The sequence below is a fragment of the Peromyscus maniculatus genome, chromosome 5 (assembly GCF_049852395.1).
Source record: "Peromyscus maniculatus bairdii isolate BWxNUB_F1_BW_parent chromosome 5, HU_Pman_BW_mat_3.1, whole genome shotgun sequence".
NCBI lineage: Eukaryota > Metazoa > Chordata > Mammalia > Rodentia > Cricetidae > Peromyscus > Peromyscus maniculatus.
This window is the reverse complement of record NC_134856.1, coordinates 88632038-88649121: the sequence shown is the minus strand read 5'-3', so window position 1 is coordinate 88649121 and position 17084 is coordinate 88632038. Positions and strand designations below refer to the sequence as shown.

The window sequence follows — 17084 nt, the reverse complement described above, 5'->3', positions numbered from 1 at the left end:
GGATGCTGTCACAAGACCCACACATACTTTAACTGGCAAGTTGCATCAGAGCATATAAATGCATTTGTCAAAGAGACGATTAGAAGAAGGATGTCAAAAATCTTCCAAAAAGAGATTTTTTTTTTTCTAACACTGCAAGATATACCCTGGGAAAATCATATTCATATCAGATTTTCCACTATTAGGAACGTGATAATGAATTTCTTACATCTGTTTTTCAACACTGGAAAAACAAGCTAAAGTAAGTAAGCAAAGAGGGAAAATAAAGCATTTACATATTAAGAAGGAAGAAACAAAATTCTCCTTGTTCACAGGTGATATTTTCGTCTATAAATAGTTTTAAAACAATTATAATATCAAACTCTCCTCAAACTCTACCCAAACCGATTATTTTCCAGTATACTAAGAACGAACATCAGCCTAAAGCATGTGATGTCCAGGAAATAAATCTGTACCCCAGCCTGCTTCCTCGAAATACCAAGTTTTAGACGTGGGCTTTAGCCAGGTTGCCAGGAGACAGGACTCCTAGGATTCCAGAGGATTTATGAGAGGTGAAATGCACAACCAAACACAGTTACTCAGTCCTCTGTAAGATGGGCTGTGCTACCAGCCAATCAGAGAGCCTTTGGACCTCTCCACTAGCCAATTAGAGTGCCAGAACTCCTGCCAATTACGGCATTACCCTGCCCGTACTGTCTACCTATCTAGGCGCCGCCGGCGGCCGCTTCCTGACCCCTTCAGTGCTGGTTTGAAGGTTGAGCCAGTGGGCCAAGGGAGCCATGGAAAACATCCCTGTAGTGGGCTTGGGCACCTGGAAGGTGAGGATGCTTTTCGGTCTGCGGTCGGGCTGATTAAAGGGGCTCGAGCTTGATGAATACTTGCTCAAGAGCGGGCAGGGTTGCGGGGTGACTTCTTCCACAACGGGTCTCTGATCAAGGTCCTGCCTGGAGAGATACTTGTGAAACAAACAACTGTTACAAGGTCCTAAAACACCTGCGCCCGGCCAGGTTGAAAAGCAGTCAGACTAAACTTTAATCGGACCCTGTGCCACATAGTCACGGACCCCCAGCCTCCAAAGAATCATTTGCACACCCAAACCAAGTGTGTATGAAACGGCCACCAGGAAACATGCTACTTTGCATGCTTAAATAGCCAAAAGAAAAGAAAAAAATTTAAATAATTGCACTAATGTAAGTTTAATCTTTCTGTCTGGCTTCCACTTCGTGACAGAACAGATACTTGCTAGTGGTTGCACAGCTTCTGCAGTAGATATTATATGTTGGTTAAAACACTTTTTAAATAGAGAATGAACATGAAGTTGGGTGGGTAGAGAGGTGGGGAAGATCTGGGAGGGGAAAACATAATAAAAATATATTGTATGAAAAAAATAAATAAAAAATCTGTGTAGAAAAGGTTTTTAAAATAAATGTTTCTTTGGAATTTTTTGTAAAAGGGTGGGAATTTGGTGATTTGAGTGCTCTTTGGTGCTTTATAGAGAAGGTTGACATGGAAGAAGCGTGAGTAACTCTGGAGACAAAATCAAGAGGTCTCTCCGAAGTTGCCCTATTTCAGATTCTTCAAATACCTATTTTCTGTTGATCTTACTTATCATGTTTTCACTTGCTAGCTCCTTGACAGCATTCTTATTTTTATTTTCTGTAACTGAAGATGGATACTTCAGTTATTAATTTTGAATTGCTCGGAACCTGCGATTTGTTAAATGAAAACAAATACATTATATTTTAGTATAATTAATAACTATTTGTAATTAAATTTTTTAAAAAAGGAAAAAAGCATCAATTTCCTAACACAATGAAAAAATTAATTTGTATCTCCTAAAGGGTATGAATTTCCAAAAAGGTGGAAGGCACTGGAAAACCATAGCACAATGTGACATTGACTGGTGATCTTAAATAATGGAGCTATGCTAGATATGTTTGTTGCTTTGATATAATAATTAAGTAAACTATAGAACAAAGCAAGGAAGAGCTCAAATTCAAAACTAGCTTGAGCTATTCTCAGATTTAATGGAAATGCATACCGTGTATCATTAAATTTCTGTATATGCAGGTATCTGATGAGTACCTTTTGTAAGAATAAACACTTGTTTTACCTATACAGTTGATTCAAAATTCCTGAGTGTTAGATCTCAGACTGCTTCATGCCCTGGCTATTTATTGTTTATTCAGTAATCATTCAGGAGCATGACATACACCTCAGTTATCTGCAGGAGTTGCAAATGCCTGTGGTCTTTCCCTGAATGAGTAACGGAGCCAGACAATTAACCATATTCTGACTCTCACATCCCCTAACTTGAGGTTTGGCTGATATTAGTACTGCTTCAATGATTTGGGTGTTTATGTATTACTTGGTTCTACTTTCCCAGGTGACAAGGGAGACGCTGAGTTGGTTTCCCCTGATGATAGAAGGGATACTTGTGTTTGATTGTATTGCAGGCCTCTCCAGGAGAAGTGGCCGATGCGGTGAAGGTGGCTATCAACTTGGGGTACCGGCATTTTGACTGTGCTTACTTATACCACAATGAGAGTGAGGTTGGAATGGGAATCAATGCCAAGATCCAGGAGGGCGTGGTGAAGAGAGAAGATCTGTTTGTGGTCAGTAAGGTAAGGTTTCTCAGTTGCAGGGACAGCAGGGTCTCAGCCCCTGCGTTGATGGAGACTGGGAAAGCTGGAATAACCTAGCCTAGAGGATTTTTCAGTTTCCTTATGGGAATTGGTGTCATTGGTTTGCAATTGATTCATAACCAACAAGATCTTCTACAGCTTCATGTGCATGTGAAGTAGATTTGCTTAAGACTCCCCCCCCACACACACACTTTTTTTTAATGCAGCTGTTCAAATGTATATGTAGAGACACTGACAATCAACAATGCCTTCATGCACACAAAACATGGTTGAGTGATGACAGCTTTGTGTCTGTGGTGAACGGGATCAAGTTCTAGCCCTTGTGAACTCTTGTCTGCACAGACATGCCTACACTTGGAATCACCCGCTAGTGATGGGTAAAGTGCACATTGCAAAATCCACACTAAGAAATTGACTTGACACTGTCAGGATAGCTTCACAAACAGGAAGTAAATCATAAATGGGACACAGGCTGTGCATGAACACAGCAGGTGTAGGAGTCCCCAGGAAGCAGAGGGAGGCTGGAGAAATGGACAGGGTTCAAGTCATCAAAGTCCTGGCATGTAAGAAGCTTGTACTTTTCCTTGAAACGTCGGGGTGGAGAACAAACACTGTTTCTAAGTCAGGTAGTTTTACATGTGAATGAGACAGGTACATAGAACGGGAGGAATGTGCACTTTAAACAGAATGTACTAATAGTGCAAATGGGAGATGGTGAATGTCTTTCCTGGCCTAGTGAGAAAGAAGAAGTAGACATGAAAGAGAGTAAGAAAGTAAGATCTGTAGAAAACATAAGGTTAAACCAAGACTTCAAAGCTGTTTTCTTTTTTTCTTTCCTTCTTTCTTCCTTCCTTCCTTTCTTTCTTTCTTTCTTTCTTTTTTTTGCTTTTCATTTTTTGTTTTTTGACCAGGCATAGTAGCACACACCTTTAATCCCAGCAGAAGCAGGTAGATCTCTGTGAGTTTGAGGCCAGCCTGGTCTATATCGTGAGTTCCAGGACAGCCAGAGCTACATAGTGAGATGCTGTCTTAAGGGGGGCGGGGGAGAAAAGAAACTGCTTTTTAAAATATGTTTGAAACCTTGATCCATATTGTGAATACCGGGCAATAGTCACATGTTAAGTTCCAGCTGTCATTTAGGAGCTCCGCCCAGGTTGTTAGAGAGCACAAGGTCAGGGTCCCAAGGTCAGCATTTTTAAAATGAGCATTTGAATTGGTTGAACTCATGATGAGTTTAAGGTCTCACATCCCTAATTCCTCATTTCAGTGGTGTTGCTATTGTAGACTGACCTTTCTGCTGTACTTAAAGTGATTGACTTTTGTTGCTCATCACTGTTGTGTAAGCTAGAGCAGACGGAGGAATGGAGATGAGTTGGGGTGTGCTTGCTAAAGAGGGAGATTTTGTTCTGAATCTTCAAGCAGAGGAATGAGGAACTACAGATTTTGAAGTCTCCATAATCAACGTGCATATTGCTTTCAAGTGGGTGGTAGTCTGCAGTGAAAGTGTGCTGATCATTCTGGAAATTTGGAAGAATCACTGAACTATAATCAAAGTTGAGGACATTACTTATATAGGGAAATTATTATTAATAATGTGATGTGTTTATCTCTAATTTGGGTTTCTCTCCCTTCCCCTTCTCCCTCCCCCTCTTTGGCATGTGTGTGTATGGGGTTTGTGGGTGTGGTGTGGGTGTATGTATGTATGTCAGCGTGTGTATGTGTGGTATGAGTAATATATGTTCACGTGTGTGTGCCTGTGTTCACGTGGGGAAGCCAGAGGAGGATGTCAATGGCCTGCTCTAACATTCTACCCAATTCCCTTGAGACGAGGTCTTGTTAATCCCATAGATGTGATGAGAAATACCAGTGATCCAAATCATGGCCAAATTAATTTTTAAAGTCTTTTTTATTTGTTCACATGGGCTGTTCCTAAAGGTAGAGTTCAAGAGATCAGCATTGGACATGGGTAAGATAAGGGTTTTTATATTTCCAGAGTAGGGTTTTTCCAAATGGATTTGTCAGGCAAATAGGCAAGGTTACAGAAGCAGAGCATAAGCATAACAAGTTGGTCTTAACAACCTCCTGAAACAAAGACATGGTTGCAAGGTAATCACAACAACCTCCCGAAACAAAGCATGGTTGCTGTTTCCTGGAACAGGCAATACAGAACCATTTGTAAGTAACATTACATGTGGGGCCTAGCCCAATCCTTGAGAAACAGATTTAATCATAAACAAGAATCAGCCTAATTTCTCTTTACTATGAGATGGCTTTCAAGCCCAAGATGGAGGCAGGCCGGTTTATCAGTTTCTCACTGAACCTTCAGGTAGGCTAGCAGCATCCCATTAAATGCCTTCCTATGTTGCCCTGAACCTCCCTTAAGTAGGGAAGACTTCCTGCTGTGGAAAAGGATAATCCTTTTGTAAGGATTATGTCACTATTTTCCTGCAGAACATGTTGTCAGATACAAGTTTGTGGCAGGGAGCAATGAGTGTATGACCTGTTGGTTTTAGATTGTGGCCTTGTAACAATAGTCTCCCTCCTTTTCTGTAGCTGTGGTGCACATACCACAAGAAGTCTTTGGTGAAAACAGCATGCACCAATACCCTGAAGGCCTTAAACTTGGATTACCTGGACCTCTACCTCATACATTGGCCCATGGGTTTCAAGGTACCACTCAGTTTGTGTCTAGATTCCTACAAAGACTCAGACAAATGTCAGCATGGGAGAGACCTTGGAAGCAAAACATTGTCTGTGTTTTGTCATAGAAAATGTATCTAAAGTATTAATTAAGCTGGGACTTCCAACATTTGAAATCATTAGAAATTATTAAGTATGTATTTTCTGATACTTGTCCTGTAACCTACTAGGAAGGTATAATTGGTCATGAGAAAAAAGGCAGTCTGTAAGCCCTTGTGGCTGTTCAGCAGAGTGACCAGGTGTTTACCTCTTAGTGTGTCTTCCTCTTCCCTTTATATCCTGCCTTTTTATTCTTACTTGGTTATCACTCATCTTGATGGGAAGTCTTAGAAGAGTGAAGAGCCTAATAATATTGTTGGGAGAAACTTGAATATATTAAGACATGAAGGAAGCTCCATTGTTCCCTGATTTTAAAAATCTGAGTCCGATTTTTAAACTTTGTGAAAGTTTCACGGGATTTTGCTGGCCTTCCCTTCCCTTCACCCTTGGTCTGAAAGTGGCAGGTGAGCCTAGGGAAGAAGTGGCATAGCCAGGCCAGGAGGATTAGTGACAGGGGTAAAGCTAAGATGCAAATCCACCGGTACAGACTCTGTATATCTCCGTTCTCTCCCTACGTAGTAGTCTCCTGATGGAGGATGCCACAAGCCTCAATAAGCTCCTTATCTTCTGGTTCTCACAGCCTGGAGAAAAAGATGTACCTTTGGATTTCAATGGCATGGTCATACCCAGTAACACCAGCTTTCTGGACACCTGGGAGGTAAGTTGAAGCATGCCATCTGGCTACTTCACCCCCACTCACAGATACCCCAATGAAAGTTGCATAAGATCTCTCAAGCTTCTGGGTTAAAATGTACCAGGTACTGCTTCAAGTATGTGGTTTGCAGTCTATGACAGGTAAATATTGATTGTCAACTTGACATGATCTAGAATCAGCTAGGTCAAGGGTCAAACCCTTAGGCAAGTCTTTGAAGAAGTTTCTAGATTAGGTTAAACAAGGCTCAAAGGAGTCACCCTGAACGTAGGCTGAGTCATTCCATGAACTAGGATCCTGGACTGAATACAAAGAGAGGGGTACTCAGGCACCTGTGTGCATCCCTGTCCATTTCCTAACTGTGGATGCAATATGACCAAGGCCCTCACACTCCTGTTACCAAGATTCCCCACCATGACGGATGACCAACTGTTCCTTTAAACTGTAAGCCAAAAATAAGCCCTTCCTTAAGTTACCTTTTTGATAATCGTGTCAAAACAACAAGAAAAGTAGCTAACACACACCATGAATTATGGATGAATACTTGAAAAACTGAAGATACATCAGACTTTAACTTAGTGTAGTGTAGGGAATAATACAGATCTCTCTTTTTCCTTCAACTGTTTCTTTTTTAAATTTAAAAATACCTTCTTTATTCAGGAAATACCGAGTATAAAAAAAGGAAATTAGAAAGCCCATGTTCCCATCGGCCTCTGGCAGTCCCCTTCTATTTCCTGTAGGTTCTCTTTTATTGTTACAGAAACATAATGTTGGCAGCATTCTGAAGCTTACAGTGGAAGGGTAGGAAAAGGACAAAATTAGAGGAAAGATGACCAAGTGTCAAGCCAGGGTCCAGGGTCCAGATGAAAAATGGGGAACATTCAAAGAGAAGTGGTGAGCAAGAAAAATCAGGAAGGAAGGTGGTGGACTTGAGAGTCTCGTGAAGTCGGTGAAGTTGACAAAGCAGGAGCAGAGAGAATAGCAGGACTCTGACTTTGAGCTCTAGTACTGTTGCTGCCCACTCGAGGAAGAGACCATCCGCACATTGGAACAAGCCTAAATCGGCAAAGCTTAGGGAAGAGTTTCACCTCAGAAGATGCAATGTGGAGCCTTTCCTGGGAGAATGATGAGCAAAACTGTAGGGATGCTTCAGTCCCTTAGAAAGTGAGATAAGAGGAAGAGACCATTGGCACATTGGAACAAGTTTAAATCGGCAAAGCTTAGGAAAGAGTTTCAACTCAGAAGATGCAATAGGGAACCTTTCCTGGGAGAGTTATGGGTGAAACTGTAGGGATGCTTCAGTCCCTTAGAGAGATGAGAGGGACAGAACAGACAGGGAGAAGTCCCTGGGCTGGGCACTGACAGCCTCTCTTCCTGGAAAACTAAAACTTGGAAACTCACCAGAAAGAAGCTAAACAAAGCAGTTCTAATAGTCCATCCCTTTCTATCAGCTTGGGCTTCTACTCATCAAAGATTTGGGCTTAAATACCATGTGTTTAAACATCCATGGTGTTGATTGCAGAGTCACTGGTTACTGTCTTCACCGTCACAGAAGACTGACTTATGCCTGACTCCACACTGCCATAAAGCTCATGTATTTTCTGAAAGCCTAGGCACAGGGTTCACTTATCAGAGGTCAGCCCAGTCTCAGATTGCTTTGTCTTCAAATTACTTAAAATGTGAATAGTGGCAGTAGGAAACGAGAGTGTTGACCCATCACCGAGCTCGGGATGAATATCTAGGTGGAAAGAAAGTGAAGAAACAGTCAGCCCTGGTGAGGACTGCTGCAGATCACCTCAGAACACAAGAGTAAGAACAGCTGAAATGTGCTGAATGCTTGCTAGGGTCCAACCGTGGCCAAATGCTTTGTGTGTATCATTTCATGTAACTTTAAAACAGTCCTTGTGGAGATAATATTGTCCACATGGATTTGTAACTTCAACTAAAATCCTTTTAAAGTATTGGGCCACTATGGCAAGTCACTAAGGAAATGACATGTCAGGGAGCTAGACAACAACTTGTATACTCAGCATATTTCTTTCTCTTTTCAGGCCATGGAGGAGCTGGTGATTGAGGGGTTGGTGAAGCACCTTGGGGTGTCAAACTTTAACCATGAACAGCTTGAGAAACTTCTGAATAAGCCTGGTTTGAGGTACAAGCCAATAACTAACCAGGTGAGCTGGCAGATGGTCAGAAGTTTTACACAGTTATTCTTTTTTCCTCCATGTGGAGGTGGATGAGACAGATAGCATGTTTGCCTGCATTCGCTGTCAGAATTGAAATGAGATAACAGGCAGAAGTGACTGGCTGAATAAACAAGTGTCTTTCTTTATAGCTCATGTGGTTAGGTGATGCCATGGGTGGGTAGAATGTGACACAGTTCTCCATTCTTGGCATATGTTTAGAGGCAGATGACTAAGTGCGTTCAGAAAAGCAGGGTGTTCTCAGCCCCTTCACCCTCATTAAAGAAAAGCATCCCTCCCCTTTCACTCATCCAGCCCATGCAGAGGACACCGTCTCCACCCAGGATGGCAGAGAGAGAAATGAATCTTCTCCCGCGTGCCCTTCACATTTCTGCTGCAGTACATATAGTACCCAAAACCTCACACTTTGATGTTTACTGGCTACTATTTGTCAGCAGGATTTAATGACTGTAGAAATTTTTGTCTGAATTTGGTTGTAGGTACAGCCCCAAACCTGGGCATTCTAAGTTTTTCAATCAGTATTTGTTGAATGGATGAGATTAGAGAATTACATGTGACAAGTACATGTTGCAGGTGACATCAACACTCCGTCAACAGAGACGTCCTGGAAGTTCTTCTTGCTGGTGTGGCATGATCCTGAAAGCAAAGGCACTGTTCATAATTCCCTTCAGTTCCCTCAGTGAGCATTAATTTTGAAGTCTGTTTATAACCTGGAATTGTGCATGAGAAAATGGAGGAGGCAGAAACAACTGCTGTCAAGGCTTATGTTTGAAACTCAAATCCTGATGACAAAAGATAGCCAATAAGCAAATTAAATGTGCCAGGTGTTGGGTAATGTGAGTACTATAGTGGAAAATTGAAGGGCAGGAGGGAGAGGGAGCAGATTCAGACTGCTCAGGCTTGTCCCTGCATGATGGAAGAAAGCCTCACTGAGCAGGTGATACAGGAATGTCTGCATGACATAGGGGTCAGAGAGTCTGTAGACTTGGAGCCATTTAAAGCATCTGACATCTTGGAGCTGGCAGAGACGCAACCTACTCATTTGTAGATGGAGACATCCAAACACTAAGAGAGGCCTTGTACCTAACTAGTGATGGTGGAGATATCAAGTATGTCTTCTCTTCAGTGCTTTCCCGGTGTGCTCCTTGTCTGAATGACTTTGGTGCACTGTGGTTCTGTTTGTAGATTGAATGCCACCCGTATCTTACTCAGAAGAATCTGATTGATTTTTGCCATAGGAGAAATGTGTCTGTGACTGCTTACCGTCCTCTTGGTGGCTCAAGGTAAGGGCATGTTAGAGACTGTGCTAATCTGAATGCTAACAGATGCTAGAAGTTCCCCTCCCGTTACATTTGAGAGTTGGAGGAATTTCACTGAGAAGGTATAGAGTGGGCTGCCCACACTTCTCAGGCCCCAGGGAGAAGGTGGGGAGCTCCTTCTCAAACTGGAGGGTTGCCTTGATTGGGCTTCCCTGTGGGGGTAACCAGCTTTGAAGGGACAGACCCAGCCGGAAGTGAACCCTCTGTTGATCTGCCTTGTAGTTCATCAGTCAGCTACTAACCTGTCTCTCGGGGCATGTCACAAAACTCAGAGTCTTGAGGTAACGCTAAAGTGATGCCTTCTTTCCCTGAACCCGGAGTTTGTACTGTACCCCTACTGAGCCACCTAAGCCAGAACTGTGGCTTTCCCATAGCCCCACTCCAATCTAATGCAAAGATGGATGACTTATTCTAGGAGAGGCTGGATTCTGTCTTTTGATCTCTTCTGTCATCACCTCTATCTTAATGAAATACAGATGCCTTAAGCTTCTCAGCCCCTCACTTCTGTGCAGATCCACCCATTTCTTTGGGTTACTCACCTGCTAGCTGAAGTAATCTCACTGCACACAGTCACGTCAGTTTCCTACTTTACCTTTGTTCTGCCTGAGCCTGTGTGGCGGAGCTGACCTGATTCCATCCTCCTCTGGTCGCTCTTTTCCCCGTTCCTGCAAATCTTCAACATATCCATCACATAAAACTGCTGGTGGTTGCTTGAATAGAGTATTCTTTCTAGTCTTTGCATATACTGTTCTTTTTACTAAAAATCTGTATTTTTCTTGTCCCTGATGTCATCTTCAGCTCAGTAGGGCTGTGCCCTCCAGGAACTTCCCATGAGCCCCTCTTTGTATTTGGCGCATTGTTCTTATCATAGCATCTCATCTTTATTCCCTTTCACTATCTAATGCACTAGATTTCTTTCCACTGTTTGTCACTGATGTCATGTGACTGCAAAGGCCATCTCTTCTTAGTCTATTCCTACCCCCAAACTGGATGTCAGGACACTATTCGGAAGCCAGGGAAGGCTGGACTTCCTTCTGTTTTCTTATCTCTGTGTTTTCCATGTGAAATGTGGTGTGCGTATTTGGACCTGATAGCAGCTGGGGAGTTCCTAGAAGTCTGGAGTATATTTTACAGCTGAGCCTTGGTGTAGAAAGGCTTCTGATAGACTGAGGGGCTTATGGCAAATACCACCCACTCAGTCTGGTTCTTTCTAAACACACTGAGTACTGTGACTAGCTCCATTCTTGAAACCTCTTAAGTGCGTAATCAAAAATGATTTTCTGGCTTTGATTCTCTAGCACTGTGTAAACCAGATGTGGCGGTGCACACCTGTAACACTAGCACTTTGAACAGGAGGCAGAAAGATCAGAAGTTCAAAGTCATTCTCAGGCTACATAGCAAGCTCAAAGCCAGACATGGCACCCTGTCTAAAATAAAATACAATGACTTATTTTAGTCACTAGCACCCTTGCCTGGATAGATTTTTTTTTTTTTATTGATACAATCATACTCTTACAAGTGTTTTATACTAAAAGTTTTTACAACAAGAAAATAGTAAACCTGACCCAGGTCTGGCGACACTTGCCAGCAATTCCAGCAAGAGGCAGAGGCAAGAGGACTGAGTGCCAGGCCCACCAACCAGGTCTACTAAGTGAGTTGCCTCAAGAAAATAAAACGTAATAAGCAAGTAAAGTAAATAAATAGTAATTTTTTGGGGGGTGGGGTTTTCAAGACAGGGTTTCTCTGTGTAGCTTTGTGCCTTTTCCTGGCACTTACTTGGTAGCCCAGGCTGGCCTTGAACTCAAAGAGCTCCACCTGGCTCTGCCTCCTGAGTACTGGGATTAAAGGCATGTGCCACCATCGCCCAGCAGTAATTTTTAATCTTAGAGAAAAGTAAATTTTTTAAGTACTTGTGTTGACTGTTTTCCTGACTCAACACCCTTTGCTGTGTCTCTCTAGACAGGGAGTTGACTTGATGGATGACCTTGTCGTTCAGAAGATTGCCAAGAAGCATCGGAAGTCTTGTGCTCAGGTACGTGGAAAGAGCTGTCATGTGCTGAGATCACAGTTCTCTGCTGTGGATATCGTTCTATATAAATAAAACACCGATGGCCAGTGACCAGACAGGAAGTATAGGCAGGACAAGGAGAGAGGAGAATTGGGGAAACAGGAAGAAGGGGGGAGAGAGACTGCAGCCACCGCCAGGACAAGCAGCATGTGAAGACGGTGGTAAGCCACCAGCCACGTGGCAAGGTATAGATTTATAGAAATGGGTTAATTTAAGATAAAAGAACAGTTAGCAAGAAGCCTGCCACAGCCATACAGTTTATAAATAATATAAGCGTCTGAGTGATTATTTTATACGTGGATTGTGGGACTGCAGGGCTTGGTGGAGCCTGGAGAGAAGCTCTCCAGCAACCTCCCTCACAGTCCTGAGCCTTGTCAGTTTCTAGAAAGGGCTCAGTTTACCCTGGATGAGTTGGCTCACCAGAACTTCCTGATTTGAAGCTGTACATTGGTTGCTTCCATGTTCCCATCCAGTCAAGCCATATGGCCCGCCTTCCTCAACAGTCAGCACTCAGGATGCCCTCCAGTGTCACTTCTGCCCCACCAACTGCGTGGACAACCAGTGTGAGAGAGAATAGTCATTAAAGTCAGCCTTATCCAAATGTCCTGATCACTGGGGGAACTGGGCCCATGCTGAGGGATTCTAGTGAAGGTGTGGGTGGGTCCTCTGAACTTTTCCTTGGGCTGATGGCATTCACTACAGACATATTAACAAAGCAATTCAGTTTGATTTCTAAAGGCCTTTGAGATGACCAAGACTTTTAAGCTCTTACTGTATGATGAAACTGAACTATCATAATGCCTCAGCCTTGGTTCCATTTGTTTTATTTCTGTGTGAAACTTTCTTTCCTACAGATTTTGATCCGATTTCAGATCCAAAGGAACGTGATAGTGATTCCCAAATCTGTCACTCCAAGCCGGATTAGGGAGAATATCCAGGTGGGCATTTTCTGATTTTAGAATGTTTCATATCATGACTTAAGAGAGTGGAGTGCTGGCTAACTTCAAATAACAAATAAACAACTCTCTATGGCCTTCACCCGACAGAGGTGTTTTCTTCTATGAGCTAACTGTGTTGATGGTCAGCCTTTCACATAGTGAGTCAGGACAGCTCTTATTATGCCCCGCCCCACCCCACCCCTGCACCCGCCAGAGCTGGATATCTTCTCCATTCAACCCAAGATGGGGAAAGAGGTAAGAGGAGCTTATGGGGAAGCATGTAAGAGACCACTTTTGAGAATGAGCACCTCCCTCCCATTCAATCATTCTGCCACACTGGCCCTTAGCAGAAGCTGAATATGCCCAGTGTGTGCTCAGGGGGAAGGAATACAGGGTTAGTGAACATCTAGCCAGTCTGGACCAGATAGGCTCTGTCCACTAGTCCACTGCTGCGGGTGTTATGTTTTTCACTTTTGCCTAATGACATTTAAGAGTCAGTGAAAACTAATCCACTAGACATTTTCATTATCTACAACATGTACAAAATTCTGATTGAGAGCAGACTTTTGAAGACAGTCTTTTAAGATTTAACCAAGAATCACAGCAGAAATGGAACCTGATGCTGAGGACAGAGAATGGTATCAGTTTATGAGAGGCTCAAGAGAAAGTGCCAGGAGTTGTGTACACGAGCTTAACTAGAAGAAGAAAATCAAGGACAGTAGACTGTGGGCTTGTCCTCTGAGCTAGCCAAAAACTTTCAATACGCTCTGTATGACAGCTCAGAGTTCCCATTTACTATCTTTTCTGGTACTGTTTACATCTCTCTTTGGTCCCAATGACTCCAGCACTAAGGCTGCCTCCCTGCAATTCCCATATGTACTGTGTGGCTGGTTTGGCCAAACCCGAGGACAGCCATCTTCCTAGGGTAGAGGCTGAGGTCCAACAGCTCCCCTCCCTTAGGGCAGGGTGAAGCCACTGGATGTTCTTCTGTTCATTCTCCTTGGATTCAGACCCTCAGCTGCAGTGAATTGTGGTCACTGTGAGATACAGTTATTGCTGAATTTGATCATAGCCCTCAAGTGGGTTAGAGGGGGAAGGGCAGGAGAGGTAAGATTACTATTTGAAAATGAAGTCACTCAAAAAGTTCTTGTGTGATTTGATGCTAAAGTCAGTACCAACTGGCTTCCTAGTTGATGAGGTCAGAGGGAACAATGGTTTTTCCTTTTGAAAGGAGGAGGTAGGTCATTGACGAAATTACTTTGCTTTTTTAAAACTCTTCCTGTGTTCCTCACCCCCATAACGTAAAAATAACATATAGCTCAGCTGTATGTCAGGGGAAGTTCTAGATGTCTAAGGAATTTTTGTCCCATCTCCTGTCCATTGTAAGGAACACACACGACAGTTAAATGGGGTTTAATATGAATCCGCTATGATCATCTGATTTTGGTTCCAGGTATTTGATTTTAAATTAACAGAAAAAGATATGGAGGAACTCCTCAGCCTGAACAAGAACCTCCGGTTGGCCACATTCCCCTCGTAAGTCCATCTCCTTTACTTCCTTTTAACGATAAAGGGAGCTACACATGAGCAGGGTGACTGGTTCTTGAATAGATACTTACTGTTATATTCAAGGTCAATTAAACCGTACTGTAACTCTTCCCTGTTTAAGGTTGGGCCAGTGAATAAAGACAATGACTAATCTGTATACTAGAGAGTTAGAAAAGCACAACTCTGTCACTTAAGACGCTGCCTTTAAGAATGCCTATTCTTTACTTCTGTTTTGAATTTGTGATTCTGTGTTTCAGGACCGAAAATCACAAGGACTACCCTTTCCACATAAAGTACTGAAGACAGCTGCACTCGCCCTCCTTTGTTCTCAGATCACCAGGGCTGGCAGCAGGGATCCACCTCTGCAGAGGCTGTGTGGTCTCAGCCAGGAACGACACAGCAGAATTAGAAGCAAGGAAATCCTGCCTAGAGCAAAGGACCAGTTCTTGGAGCAACATAAAGATCTAGGGATGAGAAAGGAAGTACCGTGAGGGCTGTGGCTGTTACCAAGTTGTTAGGGATAGCCAAGCACACAGAGCAGTGTAATTTATGTAGGTTAGTCCTGTGGCTTCTATCCTCTGAAATGAGATGTTGATGGCTCATGAATCAAAATTACCTGCACATTTTAAGAAACCCTGATTGATAGAGGTGTTTGAATAACTTGTAATATTTGAGAAGTTAGTATAATAAAAATCCACAAGCTGGCTTCAGTAGCCATCAGCCCGAGGCCAGTTGTGTTTTCCTTCACACTACTCTGCGCCCTCCCGGAGTTTTCCAGATTATTTTCAAGCAAAATCTACCTGCACTTAAGAAAAGGAAAGTCATTAAACTGAGGCTCTATCTCAGACAAAATTTTGTTTTTATTATTCTTATTTTAAAAATATATGTGTGTGTGCATCTTTACACATGTGTGCAGGTACACATGAGTGCATGCATATGGAGTGCTCACTTCTCTCATAGTCCTAGAGTGAAGTGAAAGAATCTCCTTGGTCTGGGTCCCAAAGAGAGATTTTTTGCAGAAAGATGTTCGCTGCTGATGCGAGAACCTCATCTTTGGCTCTTCAGAGCGGTGTGAGTGGAAGTGAAGTCGGACGTCCTATTAGAGTGTCTACAAAGGCCTCCAAAAACTCCTACCACCTGCATTTCATTAAGCTGACCCTGACTGACTCCTCCTCGGCCTCACTGCCATGGACGTTCATTTTTTCCATACTCATAACTACCTACCACTTATTAATTTTATGACTCTATGCAAGTTAGTTAGCTCCTAAACTGAATTTTTTCTTAAGTATCAACCTAAGGACATGATAATGAAATTGCACCATACACATAAAGCACTGGACGCAGTCATCAACAAGTAAAATCCTCTTGTGTGGGCACACATGAGTGCACCAGGAGGTTATATATTGTCTTATCTTTAAGCGTCTAATCATGACAAATCTAACCATAATATTTTGCATATCTCAGATTACTTCTACATAAACCACTGCCAATTTGGAATTTTTTCCCTAAACAGGATTCGAATCAAGGTGATTCTTTGATTTGTGGGTTGTATGGATTTGATGGGGGCCAAAGATTATTACTTTCTACCCAACTGCAGTGGGAATGAGGAAGGAATTCCACATTAGCAGTGGTCCAGAACTTGTTCCTGTCTGTATAATGAGAATATAAGATCTCACCACTCTCCCCTAACCAACCACTGGTTGGATTAAAGAAGACATGGGAGCTCCAGACCCTCATTTAAGACTGATAATCCCTTGAGAACATGTTTTCAAACTAACTGGAATTTAACAAGAATAAATAAGTATTAAATTCAGGCCTCAGCCATGTCTTCCCCAAGAATATCTAATCAGCCCCCTCTTTGCTAAGGAAATATGTAGAGTCTCCTCTTACGTCAAAGATTTGGCATCCAGCTGTCTGCCAATACCCGGAGAAGCTAAACTTTCTATTTGAGTTTCAAGAAGCAAATTTGAAAATCTCTTCTGTTCCTTGTATGGGAGCAGAAATGGAGATCATTTTGCTTTGGGAGGGCAGTGTTCATTCTTAAGAGTGTCCCACACTGTATGTACCTCAGCCTATCCTTATGATAGGTATGGTTTTTCAAAACAGGCACTATTTTCTGTTTTTAACAGGAAAGACTGATGTCTGCCAGGCTGCCCGGCAGATCAATGGGGGAGCTTGATTAGAGGCTCAGACTGTCAATGCTTCCCACCAGACTGGAATTGCTTTCGTATATAAAACTGCATTTTATCCAAGGCTTCAGAATGTCAGAAATGGATTCATGGGATATAAGCCCTTCTAATCAGTTTTAATTTTTGTCAACGTGACACAACCTAGAATCACCTAAAGAGTCTTAACGAATTGTATGTTGATCAGGATGGCCTGGGGACATGTCTGTGGGAGACTGGCTTTACTGTTAATTGATGTAGGATGACATAGCCCATTGTGGGTGATACCATTCCTCAGGAAGGGGGCCCTGAATACTATATGAGAGGAGAAAGCTAGCTCCTAGAAAGAGCAGACGAGTAAGCCAGCAAAGATCATGTGTTTATTTTTTTTTTCCCTGTTCTTGACTGGATATGAGGTAACTAGCTACTTAAATTCCTGCCCTGACTTGCCCTCAAGGATGCATTATAACCTGGGATTGGAAGCTGACTAAACCCTTCCCTAAGTTGCTTTGTGTCATGGAATTTTTTCACAGCAACAGAAATGAAACTAGAATGAATGTTATGATTTCATATTTTATCTAAATGTTGTAGTTATCATACTTTTCAATAGTCATGTACTACAGTCTCTTTTAACCATAAATTAGTGAGTGCTAAATTGTTGTTTCTGATGGAATTTCTGGATTAGGTTGCTATAAGGCTGTGTAGTAACTATTCCATAACTGATTAGTGCCTAGCATTGTTTATAT

The 17084-nt window shown here is 42.5% G+C and overlaps 1 protein-coding gene across 2 annotated transcripts; it reads left to right on the top strand.

Moving 5' to 3' along the window:
- The first annotated feature begins 546 nt into the window (after positions 1-546).
- Akr1e2 (aldo-keto reductase family 1 member E2) lies at positions 547-14893 on the top strand. 2 transcript variants are annotated; one of them, XM_006987839.4, is made up of 10 exons: positions 547-818; positions 2457-2624; positions 5199-5315; positions 6025-6102; positions 8148-8270; positions 9486-9583; positions 11579-11651; positions 12542-12625; positions 14079-14161; positions 14431-14893. In XM_006987839.4, exons 1-10 carry the CDS (start codon positions 780-782, stop codon positions 14471-14473), a joined length of 906 nt encoding a protein of 301 aa, XP_006987901.1. In that variant the 5' UTR covers positions 547-779; the 3' UTR covers positions 14474-14893. The 2 variants fall into 2 exon arrangements, with proteins under 2 accessions (XP_006987901.1, XP_076428986.1); XM_076572871.1 differs by lacking the exon at positions 5199-5315 and having other exon boundaries at positions 664-818.
- Positions 14894-17084: the final 2191 nt, after the last annotated feature.